Here is a 22719-nt window from a genome sequence, read left to right on the forward strand (position 1 = left end):
TGGTTGGAATGCTCAGGGAAAAGACAGCTAAGGTACAATATATTCTTGGGACTAAGATCTTAGAAATTTTGTAATCCTTATAATGGCAATAATAAAAATGAAAACCACTGAGTTATCTCTGAACATCCTGTCCACAGATGCTAAGATAAGAATCGATTACGACTGCAGAGGAGCCACTGACAACTTTAGCCCAGGGAAGGGGGAATAAATTTCCCATCCAGAAAGTCAATAAAATAAATCAAGAGAATCTCTTTCTTTAATAGCAATTTATTATCATTAAAAGTAATAACAAGTAGGTTTAAATCCTTTTGTCTTAAAAATCTAGTGTAACACACAGGTCACTGCTACAGTTCTATGGAACCTATGGCAAAACTGTATCCCCAAATCACACCATTCTGCCTCATCCTCATAGACATCAGTGGTGTGGGACACAAAAAACACAGATTGCTCTGTACAGCACTTGTCATCAAGATGATCATTAGGCCTCAAGACGCTCCAAGTTATTCTGTAAGAGCTGTTAAATATAACTTTAGTTTTCCCCTTTGTTAATATTGCTAGAACAATCAAATATTTCACACAGTTTTTAGTGAAGCTGTAAGAATCGGTTAAGAACTGTATTTTTTCCCTGTATCTCTTCTTTGCTGCTCAGGTTTTCCTTTTTTTCTTTTCCCCTCTTAGGGACACAGCTGCCCCATTCCAGGAGACAAAACTGCAGTGATGTTCGCAGTCACTCTCCACACGGCATCATGTATTTCCTTCACGTTCTGAAGCCAGTGCTCAGCTTGAGCACTTCCCTTTAACATTGCTGCCAGAACAAGCTGGCAGCACAACAGTTCAGGGATACTAGATGCTCACGTATTAAATCTCCAGCTTCTTGGGAGCTCTAGAGCTTAAGTTAAGCCCAAGCTAAGTACCCAGGATAGCTAACTTACAGCTAGTTCAGATTTGTGTAAAGGAGCAGCAGCCAGACGCTGCAGGACAAATGCATCTTCACATTGCAGCTGTTCACAAAAAGGCCTGAGCAAGTCATAATACTGCTGATCAGTGGCTTGCAGGACCAAAAAAAAAGTCTCCACAAGCAAGCACGCGTATTGGTGAAAAGGAAGGATGGTCCTAATTTTGTCAAGCATTTAATGTGTTGAATTTAAGCTTACAATGTTACTCAACATTCAGAAGTAAGCAGAAGTCTCCAAGCGACACCATTCTGGCTAGCAGAAATGTAGTGAAGGAAGAAACAGAACACAGGTAAACTTTATATAGCTACTCAGATATGGCTTGTACATGATTTCAGGTACACAAGAAGGTCTGTTCTTCAGGAGCAGACCCCTTACATGGATATTTCTGCATGAACTTCACAGTAGCATGTGGAAGTGGGGAGCTCAATGGAAACAAATCAGTAAGCAGCTTCATGTACATCTATATCCACTCTGGATTTAGAGAGTCACGGGAAGAAGTATAAACACAAACATAGGATAAACATATGGAGGAGGTACTAGATCAACAGATTCTATGGACAGACTCCAGTTGTTCTACAACAGCAGTTCACACTCCTCTATAAGCAGAACCACAAGTTAAACTCCAGGAGAAAAGGGGATGTTAAATTTACTCAATTAAAAATACTTTTTCGGAATTTGTTCTCAGCTGGATCTCTCAGGAAAAAACCCCACAAAACCAAAACAATGCTTACAGCAAAACTTCAAAATCCTGTCTTACCTAACATCCTAAACTACTATCTTGCTTTGTAAACGTACCTAACAGTTTATGAATATCCCACACTTACTCAATAATACCTTAATGACTTTTAACTGAGGTAGCCACTAAACCATCACCATACATTAGCGATGCCAACACGAAGGGAAGAGCTGAACTAAGATGCTCAAGAAGTTAGTTTGCCAACACCAATAGCATTTGCCTCCAAAAATGCCATTTTCTGTCTTGCTCTCCTCCTCCCTTGTTTCACTTCCTCTTTCTCCTCTTGCCCATCTAACAAACAGCAACAAGGAAAAATACAGCTTTCCAGTTCATTTGTAAAATGTCTTTGGATTTTCAAAAGCAAATTTTCAAATGAAGAATCAGTGAATTTACTTTTAAATGAATGTAATTTAAAACACTGACACTGAAGGACACTTCAGATGCCAGCTCTTATCATCTTCCTGCACTTGCATAGGTGCTAGAAGCTGTGGAAAGATGCCTGCCTGGGCAAAACACAGAAGTTGTGAAAAGGTCCCTTTCATTGTAAGTTTCATCCCATATATGTAAACACGCAAAGAATCACCTGTCTAATCACTGTCTTTCAAGTACTCAGGAAGTTAAAATAAAATGGCAATTATCATTCCTTTAGCTAAAAAGTACATAGATCTAGAATATCCTTGACCTTTCTAGTGGCATTCATTTCCTAAAATGAAAATATTTTCAAATTACTTCTGTAGCTATGATAGCCTATATTCAAATTCAACTTTAAGAAAAAATAATCAACTTTAAGGATAATTAATACCCTGGTATTTTTGAAAACATTTCCAGGATTTTTTTGTGGTCCCTTATCACAGATCTTTTTCAAGGTAATTCAGAACCCTCTCTACCCACATCCAAATCAACAAACCAACCAAACAAGAAAAACCTAACTTAAAATTAAACGCCCCAATAGCTAAGTTGTTTAATACTTGTATTGCAGAATGTACATTCAGGTAAAGTTCTGTAGTGTAAACATCCAGTTCTGACTTCTTTTCTTCAACCACTATCTAAAATTTGAAGGTTCACTCTGTTGGCTATAAGCTTTAATGTATCTCACTTCAGATACATTGCACTGACGACCCAAAGCAGCATAAACCCCCTGCTTCCAAGACACATCCCTACCAAATAAACAGGCCTGGAGAGAAAATAAACATGCTCCTGTTTAAAAATAGAGCACTAACCAGTCTGGCGTGCATAATATTGGCTTCTCTATCTAGATCAGATACTGTATGTATACTCCCAAATATAAAAATAAAATTGTATGAATTGCATGCAATCGTACAGAGTGCAGTTCAAGCAATACTGAGGTGTTCTTGTTTTTGTGAAGCATGTGGACAACAGCAAACTGCAGGGTGATAACTGCAAAGTTCTCCTTGGCTTTCTTCTTCCACAGAGACACAAAAAGCTACTTTTATGTTAAAAAACTCTAGCACACAACAGGGAGCCATTAAACAATTTAGCCATGATAACTGTACTGTGAAGAATTTCTCAATTTCCTTATACATGTTTAGCGTACCCAAATGGATTTTTTGGTTAGAAGTCCTTTACTAGAACTCCTGTTTCACAAACCACACTCCAAAAGAGGTGTTTTCTGCTTTGATTACATACAGTTGTTCATCAGGTGGAAACAGAGGAAAGTAGTCTATTACATTATAAAACTAACCTCATCCTTATGAAGTGTATGTAATACACAAGTTAAAGATTCCAGTTAAGCATCACCACATACTAACCCTTCATATTTGCATAAGATGACCAGCTATGAAATTGTAACTACTGAAACTGTACACAGGCATCTTGCTATAGCATACTTATGTTATAGTTCTCTTTTTTAAAACACTTCACAACTGCCTCTGCGTTTCAGGCATTTTGGTCCATTTCATCTATTCAGCCGCTGTGTTACCACTTCTCGGTACATGATAGAGATATATATCAAAAGAAGAAAAATGACAAAGAAATCATCCAAGAACCCCAGAATTCCAAAGAGGGCTTCAGGAAGAAAATCCAGAGGTGAAGCCAGGTAGAGCAAGGCTCCAAGCAAGCAGAGGAATATTCTGATGCGAAACATCCAGAAGAGGCCCCCAACAGAAAACATCTCCCTGAAAGCATGCCGCAATAAAGTGGGCAGATCCATAATTCTTTCCATAATCTATGAAGAAAGAAACCAAAAGTTAGTATCTTGCTTTAGCAACAGGCCCATGCTAAATTGGTCTTTTTTTAAGTCTGAAGTTTCTATCACTACATTACAGCTTTGGAATCTGTTACTTTATAAGAATTAAAACAAAGAAAAACCAGTAAGACAAGAATTCCTGGATTTAGTTTTGCTTGGTAAAAAGTCAGATTTAGAATATATATATATGTTTTCAAGAAACAGTCAAATTGTGTTATTTTATACCATAAAATATGCATTTAACTCACTACAAAATACATTGCAATTTATTGAGAAGGAAAAGCAGTGACTACTACAGTAAAATAAATGCCTGAGAAAGTCAGAAAGAGCAAACAGGTTAACTGGAGTAAAATATTGATCAGAACGGAAGACAACCAGGGATTGACAGAAAAAAACAACAGGCAAAGCAGAATAGGTTGCAGTTCTTCAGAAACACAACACCCTCTCCCTTGGCATATAACCAGTGATTCACATATGTTTCCAAAGGACGGATCAAGCTGCAAACTTAACTAAGGAACCTTTAAATGAATCCATCCCTGGCTCCTTTCCATTTTTCTGCTATGATTCTGTCATCTTAGTGAGGGACTGCTCATTAGAAAATATTCAGGTTTTTGTCGTGAGGCATAGGGAGGGGCGAGCTTCGAAATTTTTTTTATACTGATTCCTTTTCTACTGTACACAGGTTCTACACAGAGCCATGATATTAAAATGAGTTATTGCCAAGGCTAAAAAAGTTCTCTAGAAAGGAATGTTGTACATGGTTAAAGCAATACACCCTGTATAAATCAGGGACAATTTAACTAGTCCGATTAGGGCTTTAATGGAGACGTCTGGCATGATCTCAGACAGGTTATTGGGAACTAGACACAGAGCCCACAGAGAGGTCCAGTGGAACCTGTAAGGTAGTTTCAATCTACTCTGGATCAAAAGCATAACTGTTTTGTGGTTTAGAACATGAAAACAAAATTCCTGTCTTACACGTCTTTTGTCTCTTTGGACTGTAATTTTTTCTTGCTAATGTTTTGTTACTATATCCAAATCCAATGAATAGATGAAGACTAGCAGGGAAGTTACTAGTATGCATGTGCATGCATTTTACACATGCACATAGAAGCCAGGCTCACAAGGCTGACTTTCTAAAGTCTGTAGAAGTTAAACCATCTCTCTGAGCTATTTATCAAAAAAATTCCTGTTTTCTTCACTCAGAGCAGAATAAAGACTGTAATATAAGCTAGGAGGAAAATAAAAAAAATCAGGACAGCATATAGCTCGAAATTTGAGAAAGAAAGGCACAGAGTAGAACTTCAGATTTTTCTAATCAATATAAAAAGATCAATCAAGTGAATATTCTTCCCGGCATGTCATGTATTCCATTAAGTATTTTTACTGACTAATTTTTAATTCTTTCAAATTAACAAGTCATAATTTAAAAATAGCTTAACACATGAATAGGGAACTGAAGGCTTATTAGCAGTTCTCACTCACAACAAAAATGCAAGTTTCCATGTATTTCCACAAAGTACAAATAAGTATTTTCAAGGTTGTTGGTTTGTCCTAACTATATAAACATGAATTTCCTAAGGAAAACTTGCATAGTCTCTAAGCATCATGAAAAGAAAATTTACATCACAGGAGGGAAAAAAAAAGAAGGAAAAAAAAAAATCACAAAAAATGCCGTTAATCTCCCTTAAAATCACTGACTTGCACCCAAATTAACCGAAAACTTACAGATCTGGGCTGTCCTGAGAATCTCCGATTGTAATCATTAACATCTTGAAATACTTGGGTTGCATCCTGCTGATCTTCACCAAAGAGTGGTAAAAACAATGTTACCTAGGCATAGCAGGGAGATTTTATTACATGTGCAACTGCCTTTTAAATGCAGGCATTGTGAACTATAAATGAAAACAGTAATCTTCAGTTAACTACATAGAACAAACTTTTAGTTTAATATTTAGTAGCCAAATAAAATTAAAACTACTAACATGGATACTGCTGCTAAGTTTTAACAAATTCATTGCTTACAACTCTTTACAGAATATGTTTTTTTAAAGATTGTTAAAAACAAGGATAAGAACCCCCCCTTCTAAGAGAGGCTTACAGTAAATTTTTCTAAACACATAAATGGTCTATGTTTCAGAAGTGGGACAGATGATTTAGAGAACAAAGTTAATTTACCACATTAATCTAGTTTTGTTTCTTAAATTGAAAATCAAATAAAGCACCGATGAGGCCATTCTTCTTCCATCTTTAGAATGGCTTTGCATTTCAGCAAGCAAGCAGCAAAACTCGTATTTTTCCAGATGGATGTTCATATCAAGACCAAGGAGAATAATACAGAATAATAAGTTAACAGAGAAAGATATTAACCTTCAGCTGTTTTGTAAGCACAGAGAATTCTGCTATGTCCTTGGGTTAACTTTCATGCAAACATAGAAAAACATGTAAACTCATATTCACATATATCTTATGTCATCTTTCTGTATAGGAGCTTCTGAAAACTTAACACTTGTATTTGGAAGCAATGTTCAGGTATAAAATGTAGATTATCATAGGAAACAGAAAATGCATAGCACTTTACATTATTAAAATCTTCAAAAACTCCCTCTGTAGCTGGCCACTAGATACATATCTTATATCTGTGCAGCAGACACATTTAGCAAATGACAGCACGAGAAGATCTACATTCAACTCCTAGTCCTGCCACAAACCTTCTGTATGACTCATATTGTTCATGTGTACTTACTTCCATTCCACATTTATAAATCAGACCTTCACTTTTCTTACTTCACAGGGTGAGAAAGCATGCATAACCATGCAAGCAGTACCAGCCAACTCACTTGTTAGAGGAAGGTAGAAGAATAACTGTGTAAGGAGAGACACTACAAAAAAATCACTTATTTTCCACTTTTTCATCTTCCTCACCATTACTTTTTGCGACTCTCCTCACTGCCTATACTCTAGACCTATTCATTCTTCCTCTAGTCATACCTATTCTCCCCTCCTTCCTCTGCTGCCTTACAGCCATTTGTGCTGCTGATGCACACAATCAAATCAAGATATAATGTATGGGCAAGGGCATGAAACATGTTATGTAATTCATCAGAAGTTACTACTCTGTAGCTTCTGAACTGTTAAAATAAAGATGTACTTTTGTTAAAACATACACTATAAGATTCAGAGCTCCTAAGCGTTAATGAGTTGCAGGGACATTTTTCAAACTGACAATGTAAGTAAGTTGCGTAGGAAGTAAGTTAATGCTTGCTCTACAAAACTCAAATTAATAATACATATAAACTAAAAATAGGGACAAAATAAGAAATTGACATGGATAGGTATTTTTGGCAGGGAAAGAAGGAAGGGAGAGGGTACTTCTCAGAAACCAGTAGTACACTGCCTACTGGAAATCTTCGACAACAGCCAGGTCTTTCGGATGCATGTTTTGGTAAAGAAGTTATGTAACTTCCTGAATAGAAAGCATGGAAGAATCACAGTTAAGATCCTAGGATTTTCTGTTTTCACATACTCCTTTACAGAAAAAATGGCTGAGTTATTGGTGCTGGTCACTTAAATTTGACTTGCAGGAACAGTCTGTATTTTTTGAGCCATTTGGCAAAGCAAAAAATTAAAAAGAACCCTTAATGTCCATCATCTACACCTCACATAACCATATTCCTTCAGCTTCTCAGACTTCTTCTGTCAGTCTCACTATTGCAGTTCACATGTAAGCGCTTTTTTGGTAAGTTATACTAGATAGTCAAACTATCAGATCCATGATTACTTAAAATATTACCGTTTGTCTGCAGATTGGACAACGGATGGCACCAAGCCATGAGCCATACCTCCAGTAAGCAATAATGCAGGAACCTGATGAAGGTAAGTTACAGACATTTAAACTTCTGAGCTGAAACACCCATTGCATGAAATAATATGTTACAAACCAAGGAAAACAACAGAAGTGTATAAACAGTTAGGTTAAATCTATCTTTTCTGGTGTAATTTTGTATATAGCATTCCCTAAAGATATGAAGAACCAATGACAAATTCAATGCTATTAATGAGAAAAAACCCCAAATAGGTTCAACTGCATCATTAATTTTAAGTTATTATTTCCTGAAAAGACAGAAAACTTCTTAATCATTAACTGAAGAAGCAAATAATTAAAAATTTTACCAGTTTAAAAATTCATTAGTCACAAAAATGTCAGGACATGTAAAATTTATCCTAAAAACCCTGGCTTTATTATCAGAGTTTCAACAAGTGAAGGAATGTATAAAAATCTGAGTACTTAAACTATTTTCCAAACTTGTAATATTTTTTTTTAAATAACTAGGCATGGTATGCACTACATATTCCATAAAACTAGATGAATGCAGTGAAAGAACTGCAGTGGGAACCTGAAGGAGAGGAAGCAAAATGCTATATAGGGCATTTATATGTAAATTTGAATAGCTGGGCCTCAAAAAAAAAAAGGCAAACGCTTTAAGCATTGTGAACTTACTCTTCATTCTTCATGACTTCCAAGAAAAAAACCAAAACAACGCTGAGATAAAGATAATACCAAGCAAAATTATTTACTCTTTTTAAACCAGTTTTTATAAATGGTAAATTTCCAAGTGTTTGTCAGCCTATTCAGTTTTTTACTAACTGGAAATAAATTATACTCTCTGTCCTTGACATTTTTAAATTAACCACAATTTCAATCCTGATAGCATAAAAAAAATGCAGCACACTCTGAAAGGGACTGTTTATTCACAAATGTATTTTCTCTACAGTTAATATAAAAATTGTTCCTAAAGCAGACTAGAAGATAAGCAGTTAAAATCAAACAAAGCTTTGCATTAGGGTGACTGTACCAGGGCCAAAAGTTTGCATTTCTGTTCTGGTTTTATCTTTGGGGCTTGGGGGTTTTCTTGCTTACCACAGAAGAGATGTCCACAGTTTGTCTCTATAGGAAACGTAGCCTGCTGCAAACAGACTGGACAAGACATATCCGTATAGAAGCGATGTCTATCACTAGCAGAAGCATCCTGCTGGAACAGAAGAGAAATGCAAAGTGTTAGAGGTACTATTTTATGTAAGTCTACTGAGTTTAAAAAAACAATAATAAATTCAGTGTTCATTTACTAGAAGTCAAACAGTCAAATGCAAAACTATGTTTAATGAGAGAGAAATATATTGAAATTCAAAAATCAAGCATGCTTAAATGCAAAAACTGATTCACTAAGCAAGTTCTTCTTGTGACAAGCCCATTATTTTCTCTTCACCTGTTATATAAGTATGTGCTTCAATCCATGAAAGACTGCAAAGAAACAACCTCCTTGGTCCTTCACATTAAGTTACGTTAGACATGCTGAAGCATGAATAACAGCTCAGATCTAGACTGTTACTTCATTATTTTAAGTAGTTCTGTCCACAGCCAGGTAACTGAACTGTATTGCTTACCAGTTGCAGTATTTAGTGTTCCCAAGCCCAGGCATAGACATCAGCTTGTGTGTGTCACTGCCATGAAATGGTTTGTCCCCCCTTTTTGCCATATTTGTCTTCCACATAAATATGCATTGTCATTATTTCAAGAAGTATTTTTATGAAAGATTCTCCTCGACAGTCTCCAAAAGTATGGCTTTTCACTCTAGGGCTGGGACTCAGCAACTTCCAGTATGTCTCATCCCCTCCTCTACATGTCAGAACTGGACACAATCACAGAACCACAGAATGGTTTGGGTTGGAAGGACCTTTAAAGATCATGTAGTCCATCTGTACCCCACAGGCAGGGACACCCTCCACTAGACCAGGTTGCCCAAAGCCCCATCCAACCTGGCCTGGAACACTTCCAGGGATGGGGCATCCACAACTTCTCTGGGCAACCTGGCCCAGTGTTTCACCACCTTCATCAAAAAAATTTCTTCCCTATGTCCCATCTAAACCTAACCTCTTTCAGTTTAAAACCATTGCCCCTTGTCCTGTCACTAAAGGCTTTGGTGAAAAGTTGCTCTCTGTCAAACCTTGCTGCCTGGCTCTTGTTGCTGTGCCATTGTTCTGCTACACACAGTTTATCAGTCTAAACATCTAACCCCTGTCCTGTGGCAGCAAGCTGTACTCCAGATTTCCTTTCCTTTACCACTAAGTTCCCAGGAACATTGCAGGAAGCACACAACACAATCTAACGTACTCCACCTTGTGGCAAAAACTTGTTTGCAAAAAGAACCAGCCAAGTATTTAATTTTAATTACTTAACTTATCCGTAAAAAAAAAAGCCTACATTATCTCATTACTTGATAAATTTCCAAGATGTCTCTGTACAGTAAGTAAGCTTCCATAACTTTCAAGACCAGCTTCTTCCAGAACCTCAGAGAAGTCTACACTACCCCAGCCAGATAGTCGAATGATGCCAATACTTAGTACAGCACCTGCTCACTTTGAAGCTGCTGACGAAGAGCTCGCACTAGCTCTTGATTTTCTGGATGTATGTTCTGATGTTCATTTCTGTGAAAGGAAATATAAACAATAAGAAAAACTGAACACTGTGACCCAGCACTGAAAAATAACTGAAACTTGAACAAAGGGCAAAACAATCATTCTTTCCTGCTGTAAAGGATTTTAAAGGAAGTACACAAAAAAAAAAGGAAACAGAACATTTATTATAGATCCTAAAGTTACTCTGGACATTTAAAGCTGTACAGCAGCATGATTTTTCAGAAAGACTCTGTAATCAATCTTTAAATCATGTTAAAACTAGGTTTTCATTTGAAACAAAATTAAGCCATTAACCTGCCAAAAAAAGTCAAGTTGCTTGAAAGCTTTTCTATTCATCATGCAGAACTATTTTTAATTTTTGTCTCCACTGCTAGTTTTTGTATTGTTGGTCTACTCATAAATTTATTTTTTTTCACTCACTACCTAAGTTACAGAGTTGAAGAGCCCTAAGTATTTCAATTTTATCTGCTACATGAAAGATTAAGACATAACATTTACATAAGAAGGGGTAGGCAAACTCTTAGATTTAGAACGTTGAATTTATGTAACTATCAGCAGACTGGATATAAAAAGAAATCACTTTTTTTAAACCACTCTGTAAAAAGAAAGACTCTAAGGGCAAGAAAACAACAGGTTAGACTTACCAAAGGGAATCATAGGGAAGGGACTCACTGAAGAAAGGAGGCTGGATATATGACAAGTTTGAAATTCAAAAGCACAATGGGAAGAGAATTGGAATTAAAATGATGCTGACAACATTAAGAGGTGTTGAATTACAATAAATATGAGTCAACAGCATCATATTCAAAACTGTGAATTTTTATGATTTATTTATATGGATTTCACTGGTGATACATTCTGCTCAGCACTGTTGAGGTCTCAGCTGGATTCTGTTTTCCATTTTGGGCTAAATGCATAAAAACACGTAGAGAAATTGGAAGAAGTTCAGAAGAGAGTAAGAACTACTCCCCACATTTTTTAAACATTGGAGAAAGAGTGAAGAAATGTCAGTTCATATAGAAGACTGCTCATGGAGAGAAAAGGGGACAGGCTTTCATTCTATAAATATGAACAATTATTTCCCACAGTTATCTAAGGTTGGTGGAAAAGTATTTCTAACTGCTAAGTGTAAAAAATTGAAAAGTTACCTCAGGGTATTGTGATCTGTCTTTGACTAAAAGTTAAATCAAAAAACAGGTTGCACTGCTTCCAGGGATGATCTAGGCAAGCTGATCATCTCTCAGAGCTGAGGGCTGAACTGGCTGAATTTTTAGAACATTTTCTGGTTGCAGTTCTTATTACATAATTTCCTCAACGGCTCTAGGAGCTTCTGCAATATTTTCCGTCATTTGATTTGGGCCATCATAACACTGCATTACTGCTATCTTTAACATTTTGTCTCCTTCATTCTTTCATCAAAGAGGAACAGACAAACCCCATAATTTTCATACTAATAATTACACGGTTATCTGTAAAAAGTGAATTTATTTAACACTAATGTGGGTGACATATATGAAAGTTATATGATGGGAAACTTAGATTAAAACCCTTCTTACCCACTCTGGGTCTCCATGAGTCAGATTTTGTGCATGTTGTCTGTCATATGTGTTATACGTATAGAAGTATTTCCTGTTTAGATGCTACAAATGAGCATATTTTGCACCTTCAGTTTGCCAGAACTTTGATATATACTGAAATACAATTCAAATTACACACAAATGTAAGTTGTGAATTATAAACTAGTTTATTCTTATTTCTTATGAACAACTAATTGCAAATTTGCTGTTGAAGTGTTATTATCCAGTGAAAAGCTATACTAAGCAAAGAAGAATCTTAAGTGCTCAAATCAAAAAAGTAGGGATGGTAAAGTTATCTGGGCAATATTTGCATATTGTCCTTGTACAAATACTTCATTTATATGACTTTACTCTGGTACCACACACTACACTGAATGTAGTACTAGAGTATTTGTAGAGCTGTAAAGGTGCAGTATGTATGTGCAGCATCTGTCACTTATACATAAGATGCTGAGGTACCAGAACACTGCCAGTGTCCAGGAGGGGACAGGCAGAGCTCAAACATATCCAATTTGTAAATTCTGTGAGAAAATAAATGAAATGAATGAAGTAACTAAGTAATTAAAGGCATTATCAAACACAAGCCACAAAAAAATAAAGGTAGATACAGAGTCTTTTAATTTCCCCATTTCTGAGTGTTAGCAGTCATAACTTGAGGAAAAAAGTCCCATGATGTGGAAAGATCGGGGCATGAGGTAAAGGTCTCTGTGCTTTGGTGGAGAAACTTATTAGCAATAATTAACTATACATACTAAGATGCACTCTTGAATCCATCTGAAAACCTGAAATAGCCTTGGAAAGAAAAGCAAGGTCAAGTGCATACGCTTCTCTCAGATTGCTCTGCTATCTCCTGGTCCTGAATAGCAGCACCGCCTTGCAGTCCAACCAAGCCTTCCCACTTCTGGTTTCTTTTGTAGCTTCCTCTCAAATACCTCCTACCCCACTAATACTTCTCATAAGGACAGATCCTCCTCAGTGAATTCCATAATGCCAATGCATCACTAAAATTGAGTTCCCTTAGCTGTTAAACCTCTTCTGTGTTCAGAAGTCTACAGACATCCATTAAATAAAAAAAAAGGGCCAATCTGAAGCTCAGACTTATCTTCCTAAAACACATAGGCTAAGATATCTATTAGTTTGCAAGGAAAAACTCTGAAATAAAAAATAAGCTTTGATTACTGGACCATTAAAGTTATTGAATTCTGAACTTAACATTTTGCTTTATGGAAAGCATATTGAAGTCCATTGTTTTCTAGCATCTTTGTTTACAAACCAATGAATTTATTCAGATTTGGTTTGGGTTCTTTTTTTTTTTTTTTTTTAAGGAGACTGTAACTGGAACATACATTCAAGGATTCTATGCAAGCTTAATTGTGGAGTGATTATTGACAAATTTGTACTTTGTAACCACATATGACACACCAGCCAAACAGACTGTGAATTCAGCCATTTTCAGTCTTAAGGAATGATAAATATTATTCAGTTTGATCATCAGAAGATAAGGAAGAGTTAAACTTCACTTTTGAGAAATGCATAATTTCAGTCTAACTGTGAATTAAATTATGAAACTCTGCCAAGCAATTAGTTAAACAGAGCAAGTGATCAAACAATCATTTTCTTAATGTCACAGTTGTTTTGTATACCAATACAAAAATTTATTAAGAAAATTAGAATTTTACAAATACAGATATGTAGATCAATTCCTGTCAACATATTCTCACCTTAAAAGTGTATATACCAGAGCAGCAATGAAAGTGAAACTGAGCACAACTGCCACCAGTACCTGGTCACTTATTCCTTCTATAACTGAATCATTATCTAGCTTCAAACTCTGAACTTCTGCTTGGTGACTGGCCATCACAGCTCTAAAATGTAAAAGGAGATATATACATATACATATATATATAAATAAAAACATACAGGTGCACACATACATTTCAAACATAGTTACAAATAATATGTATTCATGTATTCATACACACAATAAATTCCTGAAGCAGCAGGTTAGTCATTGCTAGGGGAAAAAATGTTGAAAGAAGAGGGAAGAGATGCATTTTTTTACCAAACATTGAGTTTGCTGCAGAGACTGCAAAACATTTGTTTTGCACAGTAACAAACAAGTCTTAAATGACTGTGTTGTGATCTAAAGATTAATTTTTTTAAAAATGTCAGATACTTTACCTGGGAAACTTTACCAGGTAACTTGCCTAGGAATAGGTCATTGCTGAATTAGACGTATTTAACGGACAGTGCATTTACAAAAAGTATAATGACTCTGCATTATCAACAATTTTAGCTGTTACACAACACGTCATTGCTGAGAAAATGAAATTTTTAGAAATTTAATTTTCACCCCTTATGTGAAGAAAGAAACAAGGACATTTGGGGGTTAACTGGTTTTAGAGTGTCAAATGCCCATGTGGATATGCAGGAATCACCCAATGCACTTCATATTTTATCTATCATTTTTCTACACATTACCATCCTTCAGCTGGAAACATGCGAAAAACTTGAAAGAAATAGAGTATTATCAGGCTTCCCTAGATAGACTCATTTGTTTTATATTCATTTCACATAGGCAACAATCAGAATGACTTGCCAACGCTTTTATTCCCTACAGCATTAACCTACAGCTGGAAACAAGCAAAATAAAATAGTTTCCAACACATTGCTAAATCATTCCTGTGGCAATCAGGAAGTGAAATGAACTACAGCTGTGAATATTACGAAACCAGGAGAGTGAAACTAACTCTGGCAAATGACCAAAAAAAGTCATACTGAAGTTGTGTCCATACACAATTAAAGTATTTTTCATACAGAACTGACATAAAAATCTCAGCATCAGTTTATGAGGTCAGGTAAGACTGGTATAATTTACTTTACTTCCTAGTCCAGTGTGTTGTGCCTTAAGCTTGCAAGCTTTCATCAGTGTTTCTCTCTACTTCACAGCTCATGTGTCATGTTTTAATTGGAACCTGGCTATCTAGCAAACATCACCAGACACTGCCTGGCCTTGAATTAATTGCAAAACTGGAATGGAATACAAGTAATCGGAATTTTAGTGCACACCTGTAATGACTACCCTCGCAAGATTTCAACATGTCAGTCTCCTGCTAATATAAAAGTGTCATCTCTTCCATAAGATAGCTACTCTCACCCTCCAGATCTTTTCTTGTACAAGTTGTGGGGCTTTTTCCAAGCTTCCTTACATTTGTGGGAGCTGCCCTCTGTAGCAGCACTGCAGAGAAGCTGGTATATTCTAATGTTATTGTAAAAAAGGGCAAGTAGTATAATTAAGTACCACAAGAGCACAGAAAACTCATGGAGAACAAACAAAGGGTAGACTCCTTTAATTGTTTTTGTATTTTGAAGCTTCCACTGTGAAAAACAAAATGAAATAATGAAGCTTATATGAAGTGAAACAATAAACTATGTTATCCTAAGTGTCCCAACCCAAACTGAGTCTATTATTTCTGTAACTATAGTCACAATTTTTGGTAATTACAGCTTACCACAAGCAGCTCTGTCATAGTCTAACTACTGAAATGTCAATTAACATTTGGAAAGAATAACTTTTCCCAAAGGTGGAACAAAGTGACTCATCAAGAGCCATATTTAAAGTAGGTCAATATTGACACAGGTTTCATATATACTAATGAATAAGAGACCAGACTTTTGTGGAAAGGTCTTACATAGGAACAAGAGCCTATAACAAGGAGTTGTAGCATTTCTCTATGTAGCTAGTTACCATTATATTCCTATAGTTAAAGCCGTGATGCTAAGGTGTTGTGGAAGTTTTCTGAGCAGTAGTTCCTTGGTGCTGAGGATTTGGATTGGTACACATGTGGTCATACCTCCCCAGCTCAACATTCCCAACCTGTATACTTTATTTCTTTGCATATCCAATCCTGAAGAAGCTTCTGTCTCTTACAATACATCATTTTGGGATGCTCACTTTCCATAACTGTGTTTCAGGCAGCATGCTTGTAACTTCAACTCCTATGTTTTCTCTGCTTAAGGACCATCATCAGTCCACTAATTTTTACTGTGTCACACTGTCATTTCCGGGTTGACCGCTCAGTACAAAACCAGAAGTAAATGGCAAGGAACTGGTATGTGATGATTGCTCCATTACCCTGTATCAGGTCTGTTAGAATAGACCAACATGCTAATAACTACATCCCATTAAGTGTTATGTACTTTTTTTTTTTTCCCAGAAATACACACTGTGGCAGAGACATATAGATGCTTTAACTGCAATTTTGGAAGGCAAGTGTTTCTCACACTGACACCTGAAAGGCTTCCTGTGTCACTGATTGCTTGGCACACTCTGAAACCAACATATGAATTGTCTCTGCTTCACCCCTTCACTCACCACACATGACTTTCCCAATAACCAATTTCACACAAACTTAGTGTCTGAGAGAAATTCCTGCACAGTCTTTCTAACTACATAAAATGCCACTCCATGAAACACTTTGTCTTCACTTACATATCAATACCGCCGAGATGTACAGACAGGGCAGTGGAATCTCTGCATCAGTCTTTCTCCCAGCTGCTTCTATTACTAAATTCTAAAGACGGGCTACTGATGCTTAAGGCTCATGTTGCTCATGTTTTAACTTACTTACTGCTTCTGGACAGTACTGAGCATATTCCCCTTATTACCTCTAGCACATTTTCTGAATCAGACCATTGCACGGGAGTTGTGTAGACTAGGAACTACAAACAGAAGTGTTTCACTTCAAAAGATCAATACATAGTTTCTCAGAATAGTCATTCAAGCCTCAGTAGAGACAGTAACAACCTCCACCTACTCTTACCTCTGGGTTAGCACGTCAAAATAGCAGTGGTTACATGGAGAATGCTGCTAAAATACATGATTTGAAAATTGTCTGACTGAAGGAGAAAGGAATTTTCAGATCTCAAGTCTGTTTTGAACATTTTCAAACAACATATCTAGAACTGCAAGCTTGCAGTTCATGTTTCTTCATGTGCAACCACAACAGCCAGTGAACACATCTGCAGTGGTTTGAATGTGTAATAGACTAGCTAACAGTCTAAAATAGCTTCTAAGGAATCTCGCCTCCTAGTGCATCTGTTTAGCAGTGGTGCTTTTTTCATTTGATACAATTAATTAGCAGGCCCTAGGAGACTTAATTCTTAAATGACGTAACGAAGACCCTTCAGTCTTCAAAGACAACCAGCATTAACAGGGACTAAGTGTATGTCAGAGAGGACTTCTAGAACGAGACTTTATCACAGACATCTATCTCTCCTAAAATAATAACCAGCAATAATTTGATGTCATTTAATAGCAATTTGATGTGGTTTGTATTAAATTCAACCTTTTTATGTTGATCCATACATTTGTCTGGTTATGCAAAAATTGCATCAACCTTTTTGTTGTATAATCCTTTTCAGATCAGAGTTCTACCGCATAGGCTTTTCAGACATTAACTTTAAAGCTGTTCTTTCTTCTCTGTGGATTTATGCTACTTTTTGTTTCTTTTTAGAATTACAAAGAAGGTTTGAAGTTTTTTACTGCTGTGCCTCTGTTCTTTTATACCAGAAATTAATTCCTATCTACACAAGGTCTCTGATAAAAGTACCAAATCAATAGAAAGACTTCAGGGGAAAAAAAAAAAGCAGTAATTGAAAATAGATTAAATTTTGAGAATTGATTTTTGACTATACTTAGGATTTTTTGTATTTTTAGCCACTTAACAAGGGTAGCTTTCTTAAATGAAAGCATAACCCCACCCAGTGTTCCAATTAGGGGATGAAAATCAACCCACATCTAACAATACTCACATTGAAATTGGAATTTATACAATCAAGTTCAGAATGTTAAAAGTATCAGTTGCAAAGTTTAAAAATCTGACAAAAATGTCGGGTCTTTATCCTACATTACAGGCAACAACAAAAGAGCTTCAAACTTAATTTCCAGTTTCATTTCATCTCATCTTCAAACTACTGGCTCTTGCTTGAAGTAAAACAATACGACTGCCCAGTGAGGGGAAGAAAGACAAGGAGTTACTCCTCCATTTCACTTGGGCTAGCTAAGTTAGAGCTGGACTTTGCACCACAGCACTTAGATCGGGATCAGGTTTATCTGCATCAGGATTCTTGATGGCTACAGAATGTAGACAACCTCAGACTGAATTGTCCACAAAATACTTGGAAATAGAAAGGACTGGAATTTACTGTTTGTACAATCACGCAGTTTTGTTTTTATAAACTCTCACAGACTAACTATCTGAACACAAAATCACCTTGTTTATTCTCAGTTTTCCTGAGACTGACAGACAGACAGAAAGCAACACTAATTTACTTACATTTCAAATAAGAATCTGCAGGCCTTAAAAGTTACATTTCTCCTATATGGTTAAGTATAAACAATGCCTGCAGGTTTATGCAAAAAAAGGAGAACCATAACAAGCAATACTGCAATTACAATGACTTTTATTTTTGGAAACTCATACGACCACATTGAGATGTGAGGGCATGAACGTATATACTAGTGTGGATATATTATTTCTTCATTTTTCAGATTTGAAAAGTATTATGAAGACTTTCAATGTTTGACATACAGCACAGCTAGAACAATACCGCATGCCATGATTCATAACAAAATGAAAAACAATCCAGTGTTTGCCATGATATATTAAACACTTGTAGCCAGCTATCCAAAGTCAGAATATCCCCACAGTCTTCTGAACGATTTGAACTTTTCCAAGTTTATGAGGGAAGTACCATGTGCTAATATACTCTCAAAAACCACAAAGACTTTTAGTACCCACTAAGGCACAAGCAATACTGCTGTGAGATACAAATTAATAACCAAGAGCAACATTTTATTGCCTTTGAGGGCATGGTACAATTTGCTCAAGATCTGAAAGATACCTTGGATAATGTGTCCTTTCAAGGATGGGCTGAGAGTGAACTGGATGAGAACAACAGGCTTTGTTTGTGGGTTTTGGGGAGTTTTTTACTTCATTTTTATTTTGGATATTTTCTGCTTGATGCAGTACTGACAACCACCCTCAGTGCTTGAAAAAAATTATAAAATGAAGACAGTGGTGGTGGTCCAGGGTGCAAGTCAGAACCTGTAATACCTTTTGCCTGTTGTCTTTTATTAGCATAGGCATTACCCTCCTCCTTAAAAATGCTGCTTACTTTGTAGAGATGGTGTGTTTTCCAGGATAAGCTAATTCCTCTCCAACTCCTAAAATACTATGAGTCATATTTTTTTGAGACCAAAAAGGCTTTAACTCGCCAAAATTTTTTCCACAGTAAAAGGCACAACAAAAAAATCAACAGGTTTCTAATGTTTAGATAACAGAAAACAACTTTTAAGAATTTAAGCATACTAAAATGGAGCATATTTATTCTGCAACCCACCCTCTGCATGCATATGAACTTACACTGAAATATCTAAGGCACAAATTTACTGTTTTTCTTTTATTTAAGAGAAAAACAGACATAAATTTCCAAAATAAAGACAAATTCTTAACTGTGTGGCAATAATTGATACCTCTCTCATCAGAAGTTTTCCAATTACTTCCTGCTTCAGGGTAGCACCAGGTCTCGGCCACTGTCTGTGGCTGAGAATGGGACCTTGTGAATGGATTTGACCCAGCAAACTGGATCCTACAGTTATTTTTGTTCTCCTTCATGATGAGGTCAAAGGTATGCCTAGACTGTGTTCAGAAAGCATTAACAACAGCAGGCATTAAGCATGCACGATGAACAGTAAATGTATAAACAGCACTGAAGACTCTCGCTTGAGTTTACCAGCCCAAATCCTACATCAGCTAAATCCTGAGCTGACACATTTTATCTAGGTACTTTAGTGTACTAAAGCTGGACTTTGAAATAGTGGTGTGGGCATATATAACATTATAAACCAGAAATAAGGGAAATGATGTATAATGTACTGAGAATAACTGTTTTTGAAGAAACAGTATTAATTAGCTTTTCATTTTTGTGAGCAGTCTTATTTGAATAAAGCACACACAATAATCTCTCATACTAAGTATCTCCATACATTTTAAAAACCAGGAGCAGACCACCCCAAGGGTACATTTACTAAGAGAAAAAAAATATAGCAACATACAAATTGACAGGATATATTCTCTGAGAAGGTTATTAAAACTGACTTGGGAATATCTTAGGATATCATGCAGTCTGTTAATACAACATTATTATGAGTTAGCAGCAACTCTGGAGTCACAAATCAGCTCAGCTGGTACAGTAAAATCATAGCCAAACTCAGCTGTATCATATTTAGTTACCTCTTCACCATAAACCACCTCTGCTTTCAGGACTATGTTGACTACATTTATATGCATGCATGCTCTTTGCAAAAGAGAAAGGAAAAAGCCCGAAGAGTCTTGCTAAAATAGGGGAGAGGGCAATTTCAGTAGGCAAATAATAATTTTGTTTAATATACCTTAAGAACTGACCATCTGAGGCACTTGCCTGGTAAAGCAGGTCTCTGCAAAGTCTGAGGTCAGTAGTCTCTCAGGCACATTTTTTCCTAAAGAGAAAAAAAAGAAAGAAAAAAGAAAGTAGGTATTCTACTTTTGCTGGTGTAATCATGCTTTGCAAGTTAAAAATACTACAGATGCAAACTCCAGATGCAATTCTGTAAGGGAAAATAACCCCAAGTTAATACACCACTCTACTGGGAAAACAAAAAGTCTCCAATAATTATTCTCATGAGCCTGAAACTATGTTGATGGCTTGAAGCAAAAAGACATATTCTACAGTCTGTATAGCATTACTGTTTGGAATATCTGTTGGGATGATGCATGACCCGTGTAAAACAATCCCCAACAAAGTCTTCCACTGCTTTATAAGGCTAAAACATACTGAAAGGTGTAGAGTTCAAAAAAAACCTGAGGAGCGAATTGAATTCATATGCAGATAGAAACATGAGAACACGAGAAAGCCTGCCAATGTCTTCAGTCTGGATATCTGGCTTCTGATCAGACAGGAAGAGAAAGGAAATAATGTCAGTTAATTATAATAATGTTTACTGAAATATGGTAATACTTCAGCTAAGAATAAGCTTAAATCTCTTCTAAGAAAAGTGCCCAAGAATTCTTTATTGTAGAAAGCAATGCTTCCATACACAATCTCATATCTAAAATAAACAGCAAGACAAGAAGCATTATTGTATTTGTTTGCATCAACAAAATACAAAACATAAGCTACGCATCATGACAACAGGCAGAGTGGGAAATGGGTACATAAAGGAAGATGTGGCAGAAAACCGTAAATGCTGAAATATACCAGTGAAAGCATTATTTGTCAAAAGTACCAAGCATATAGCTGAAATTACACATTAAAACCTGGTACGGAAAGTTACAGCTGTGCAGCATACACAGCTTTCTAAGACTTTTTAACTTATTCCCAAATGTGAAAGCTAACTTTAAATGAAGAGAGATCAAATTCATAATTTAAAAATGAAAACAGCAGGTTATATGATGAGATCAGTGAGAAAGTACTTTACTGGGAAAACCTGAGAATTTTCATGGCTTTTACAATACACTTTAATTCAAAACTAGTAGACATAAAGGAACATTCAAGATTTTGTCCATGCTACTAACTTATTTAACTGTGAGAAAACAGGAACAAAGTGATAGTTACTAGTTCTGCAGTCCTTCCTTTCTTGGTTGTTTATCCAAGCCTCAGCCATTACGAGTGCACTGCGCTTGCTACTCCGTGTTGTCCCACTTCAGGCCAGTTGCTAACTGATAAGGAACTGTACAGCTTATCAAGACACCCGACATTCTCATTGCAAGCTTTGGATGGGCCAAAATTCAACTGGCTACTGAGAAGTTTCTTGATCTCTTCGGGCAATCCCTTTGCAGCATGATGGAGAGCTACTCTTGCTGGGGCAGTACACAGAGCCACTCTGGCCATGAAATGCACTCCTTGTCTTCGAGATTAAAAATTATTTGAATTACCTGCAGCTAACGCTAAGTAACTAACTTTTATTTTATGTTAATTAATTTTTACTACAACAGAGTTTTGCTCTGAGGAAGCTAATGTCGTTTTCCACTCCAAAAAGAGAGGAAAACCTCGTAGAAGCTGCTCTTTCCACAAGCCCAGTCGTATTACTTAATAGCAAGGGAATGCCTGTGGGTGCAGCGTCCTTACAAACCTACGCTCCCCAAGCCGGGGACAGACAGAGCTCGGGGTGCTGCTGCAGGTCCTTCCCGGCCCTGCGAGAGAACCTCCCAACCAGCTCCTACCCGCTACCGGCCTGCGCGGCGACGGCCGATGGCACGCACCGCCGGGAAAAGGGGGCAGACCCCGCGGAGGGCTGCGTCCTCCCCACCCCATACGCCTCAGGATCACAGCGGCGTAGAAGGGCCTCCGAGGCCTAGAGCGGAGCGGACCGCGCCGGGCCACACCGCCCCCCCCCCCCCCCCCCCCCCCGCTGCCACCTCCAGCAACGGGGTTAAGCACCACCGGGCCGGAAAAGACGCGACAACGCAGCGAACACCCCACAAGTGCCGCTCACACCCCCCCGAGGGCCGGCACCCCCCCACCGATTACAACGGGGCGGGGGTAGGGAGCCCCCGCCGGGCCGGACGGAGCCCCCGCCCCCTCCCCTCAGGAGCGCAGGGGAGGGGCGCGGCCCCGCACGGCGGTACCTCAGCTCCCGGCGCGCGCGACGCTCGCCACGGGCCGCGGCCCCACCCCCCGCTAGCGTCGCGGCGCCGCGTCGCGTCGCGTCGCGTCTTCTCCGCC

General features: G+C 37.4%; 1 protein-coding gene across 16 annotated transcripts; it reads right to left on the bottom strand.

Moving 5' to 3' along the window:
- Positions 1-251: 251 nt before the first annotated feature.
- Positions 252-22705, bottom strand: RNF170 (ring finger protein 170). 16 transcript variants are annotated; one of them, XM_054809827.1, is made up of 9 exons: positions 22623-22705; positions 20408-20494; positions 13736-13817; positions 10309-10384; positions 9344-9588; positions 8820-8928; positions 7692-7765; positions 5627-5731; positions 252-3877 (listed from the first exon to the last, which is right to left on the bottom strand). In XM_054809827.1, the coding sequence occupies exons 6-9, from the start codon at positions 8887-8889 to the stop codon at positions 3608-3610; spliced, it is 519 nt and encodes a 172-aa protein (XP_054665802.1). In that variant the 5' UTR covers positions 8890-8928; positions 9344-9588; positions 10309-10384; positions 13736-13817; positions 20408-20494; positions 22623-22705; the 3' UTR covers positions 252-3607. The 16 variants fall into 16 exon arrangements, with proteins under 16 accessions (XP_054665802.1, XP_054665799.1, XP_054665792.1 ...); XM_054809824.1 differs by having other exon boundaries at positions 8820-8931; XM_054809817.1 differs by lacking the exon at positions 9344-9588 and adding an exon at positions 19490-19553 and having other exon boundaries at positions 8820-8931; positions 13674-13817.
- Positions 22706-22719: the final 14 nt, after the last annotated feature.

The sequence above is a fragment of the Grus americana genome, chromosome Z, assembly GCF_028858705.1.
Source record: "Grus americana isolate bGruAme1 chromosome Z, bGruAme1.mat, whole genome shotgun sequence".
NCBI classification, from domain to species: Eukaryota; Metazoa; Chordata; class Aves; order Gruiformes; family Gruidae; genus Grus; species Grus americana.

What these genes read in the sequence shown, in the direction of transcription:
- RNF170 (XM_054809812.1), bottom strand. Translation starts at nt 21,658, where the DNA reads ATGGCTGAGGCTTGGATAAACAACCAAGAAAGGAAGGACTGCAGAACT. An exon ending in CTGTGGACATCTCTTCTGTG is followed by an intron (nt 7,766 to 8,819) that starts GTAAGCAAGAAA and finishes TACCTTCATCAG; the next exon opens with GTTCCTGCATTATTGCTTAC. An exon ending in TCTCAGGACAGCCCAGATCT is followed by an intron (nt 3,878 to 5,626) that starts GTAAGTTTTCGG and finishes CTTTCTTCATAG; the next exon opens with ATTATGGAAAGAATTATGGA.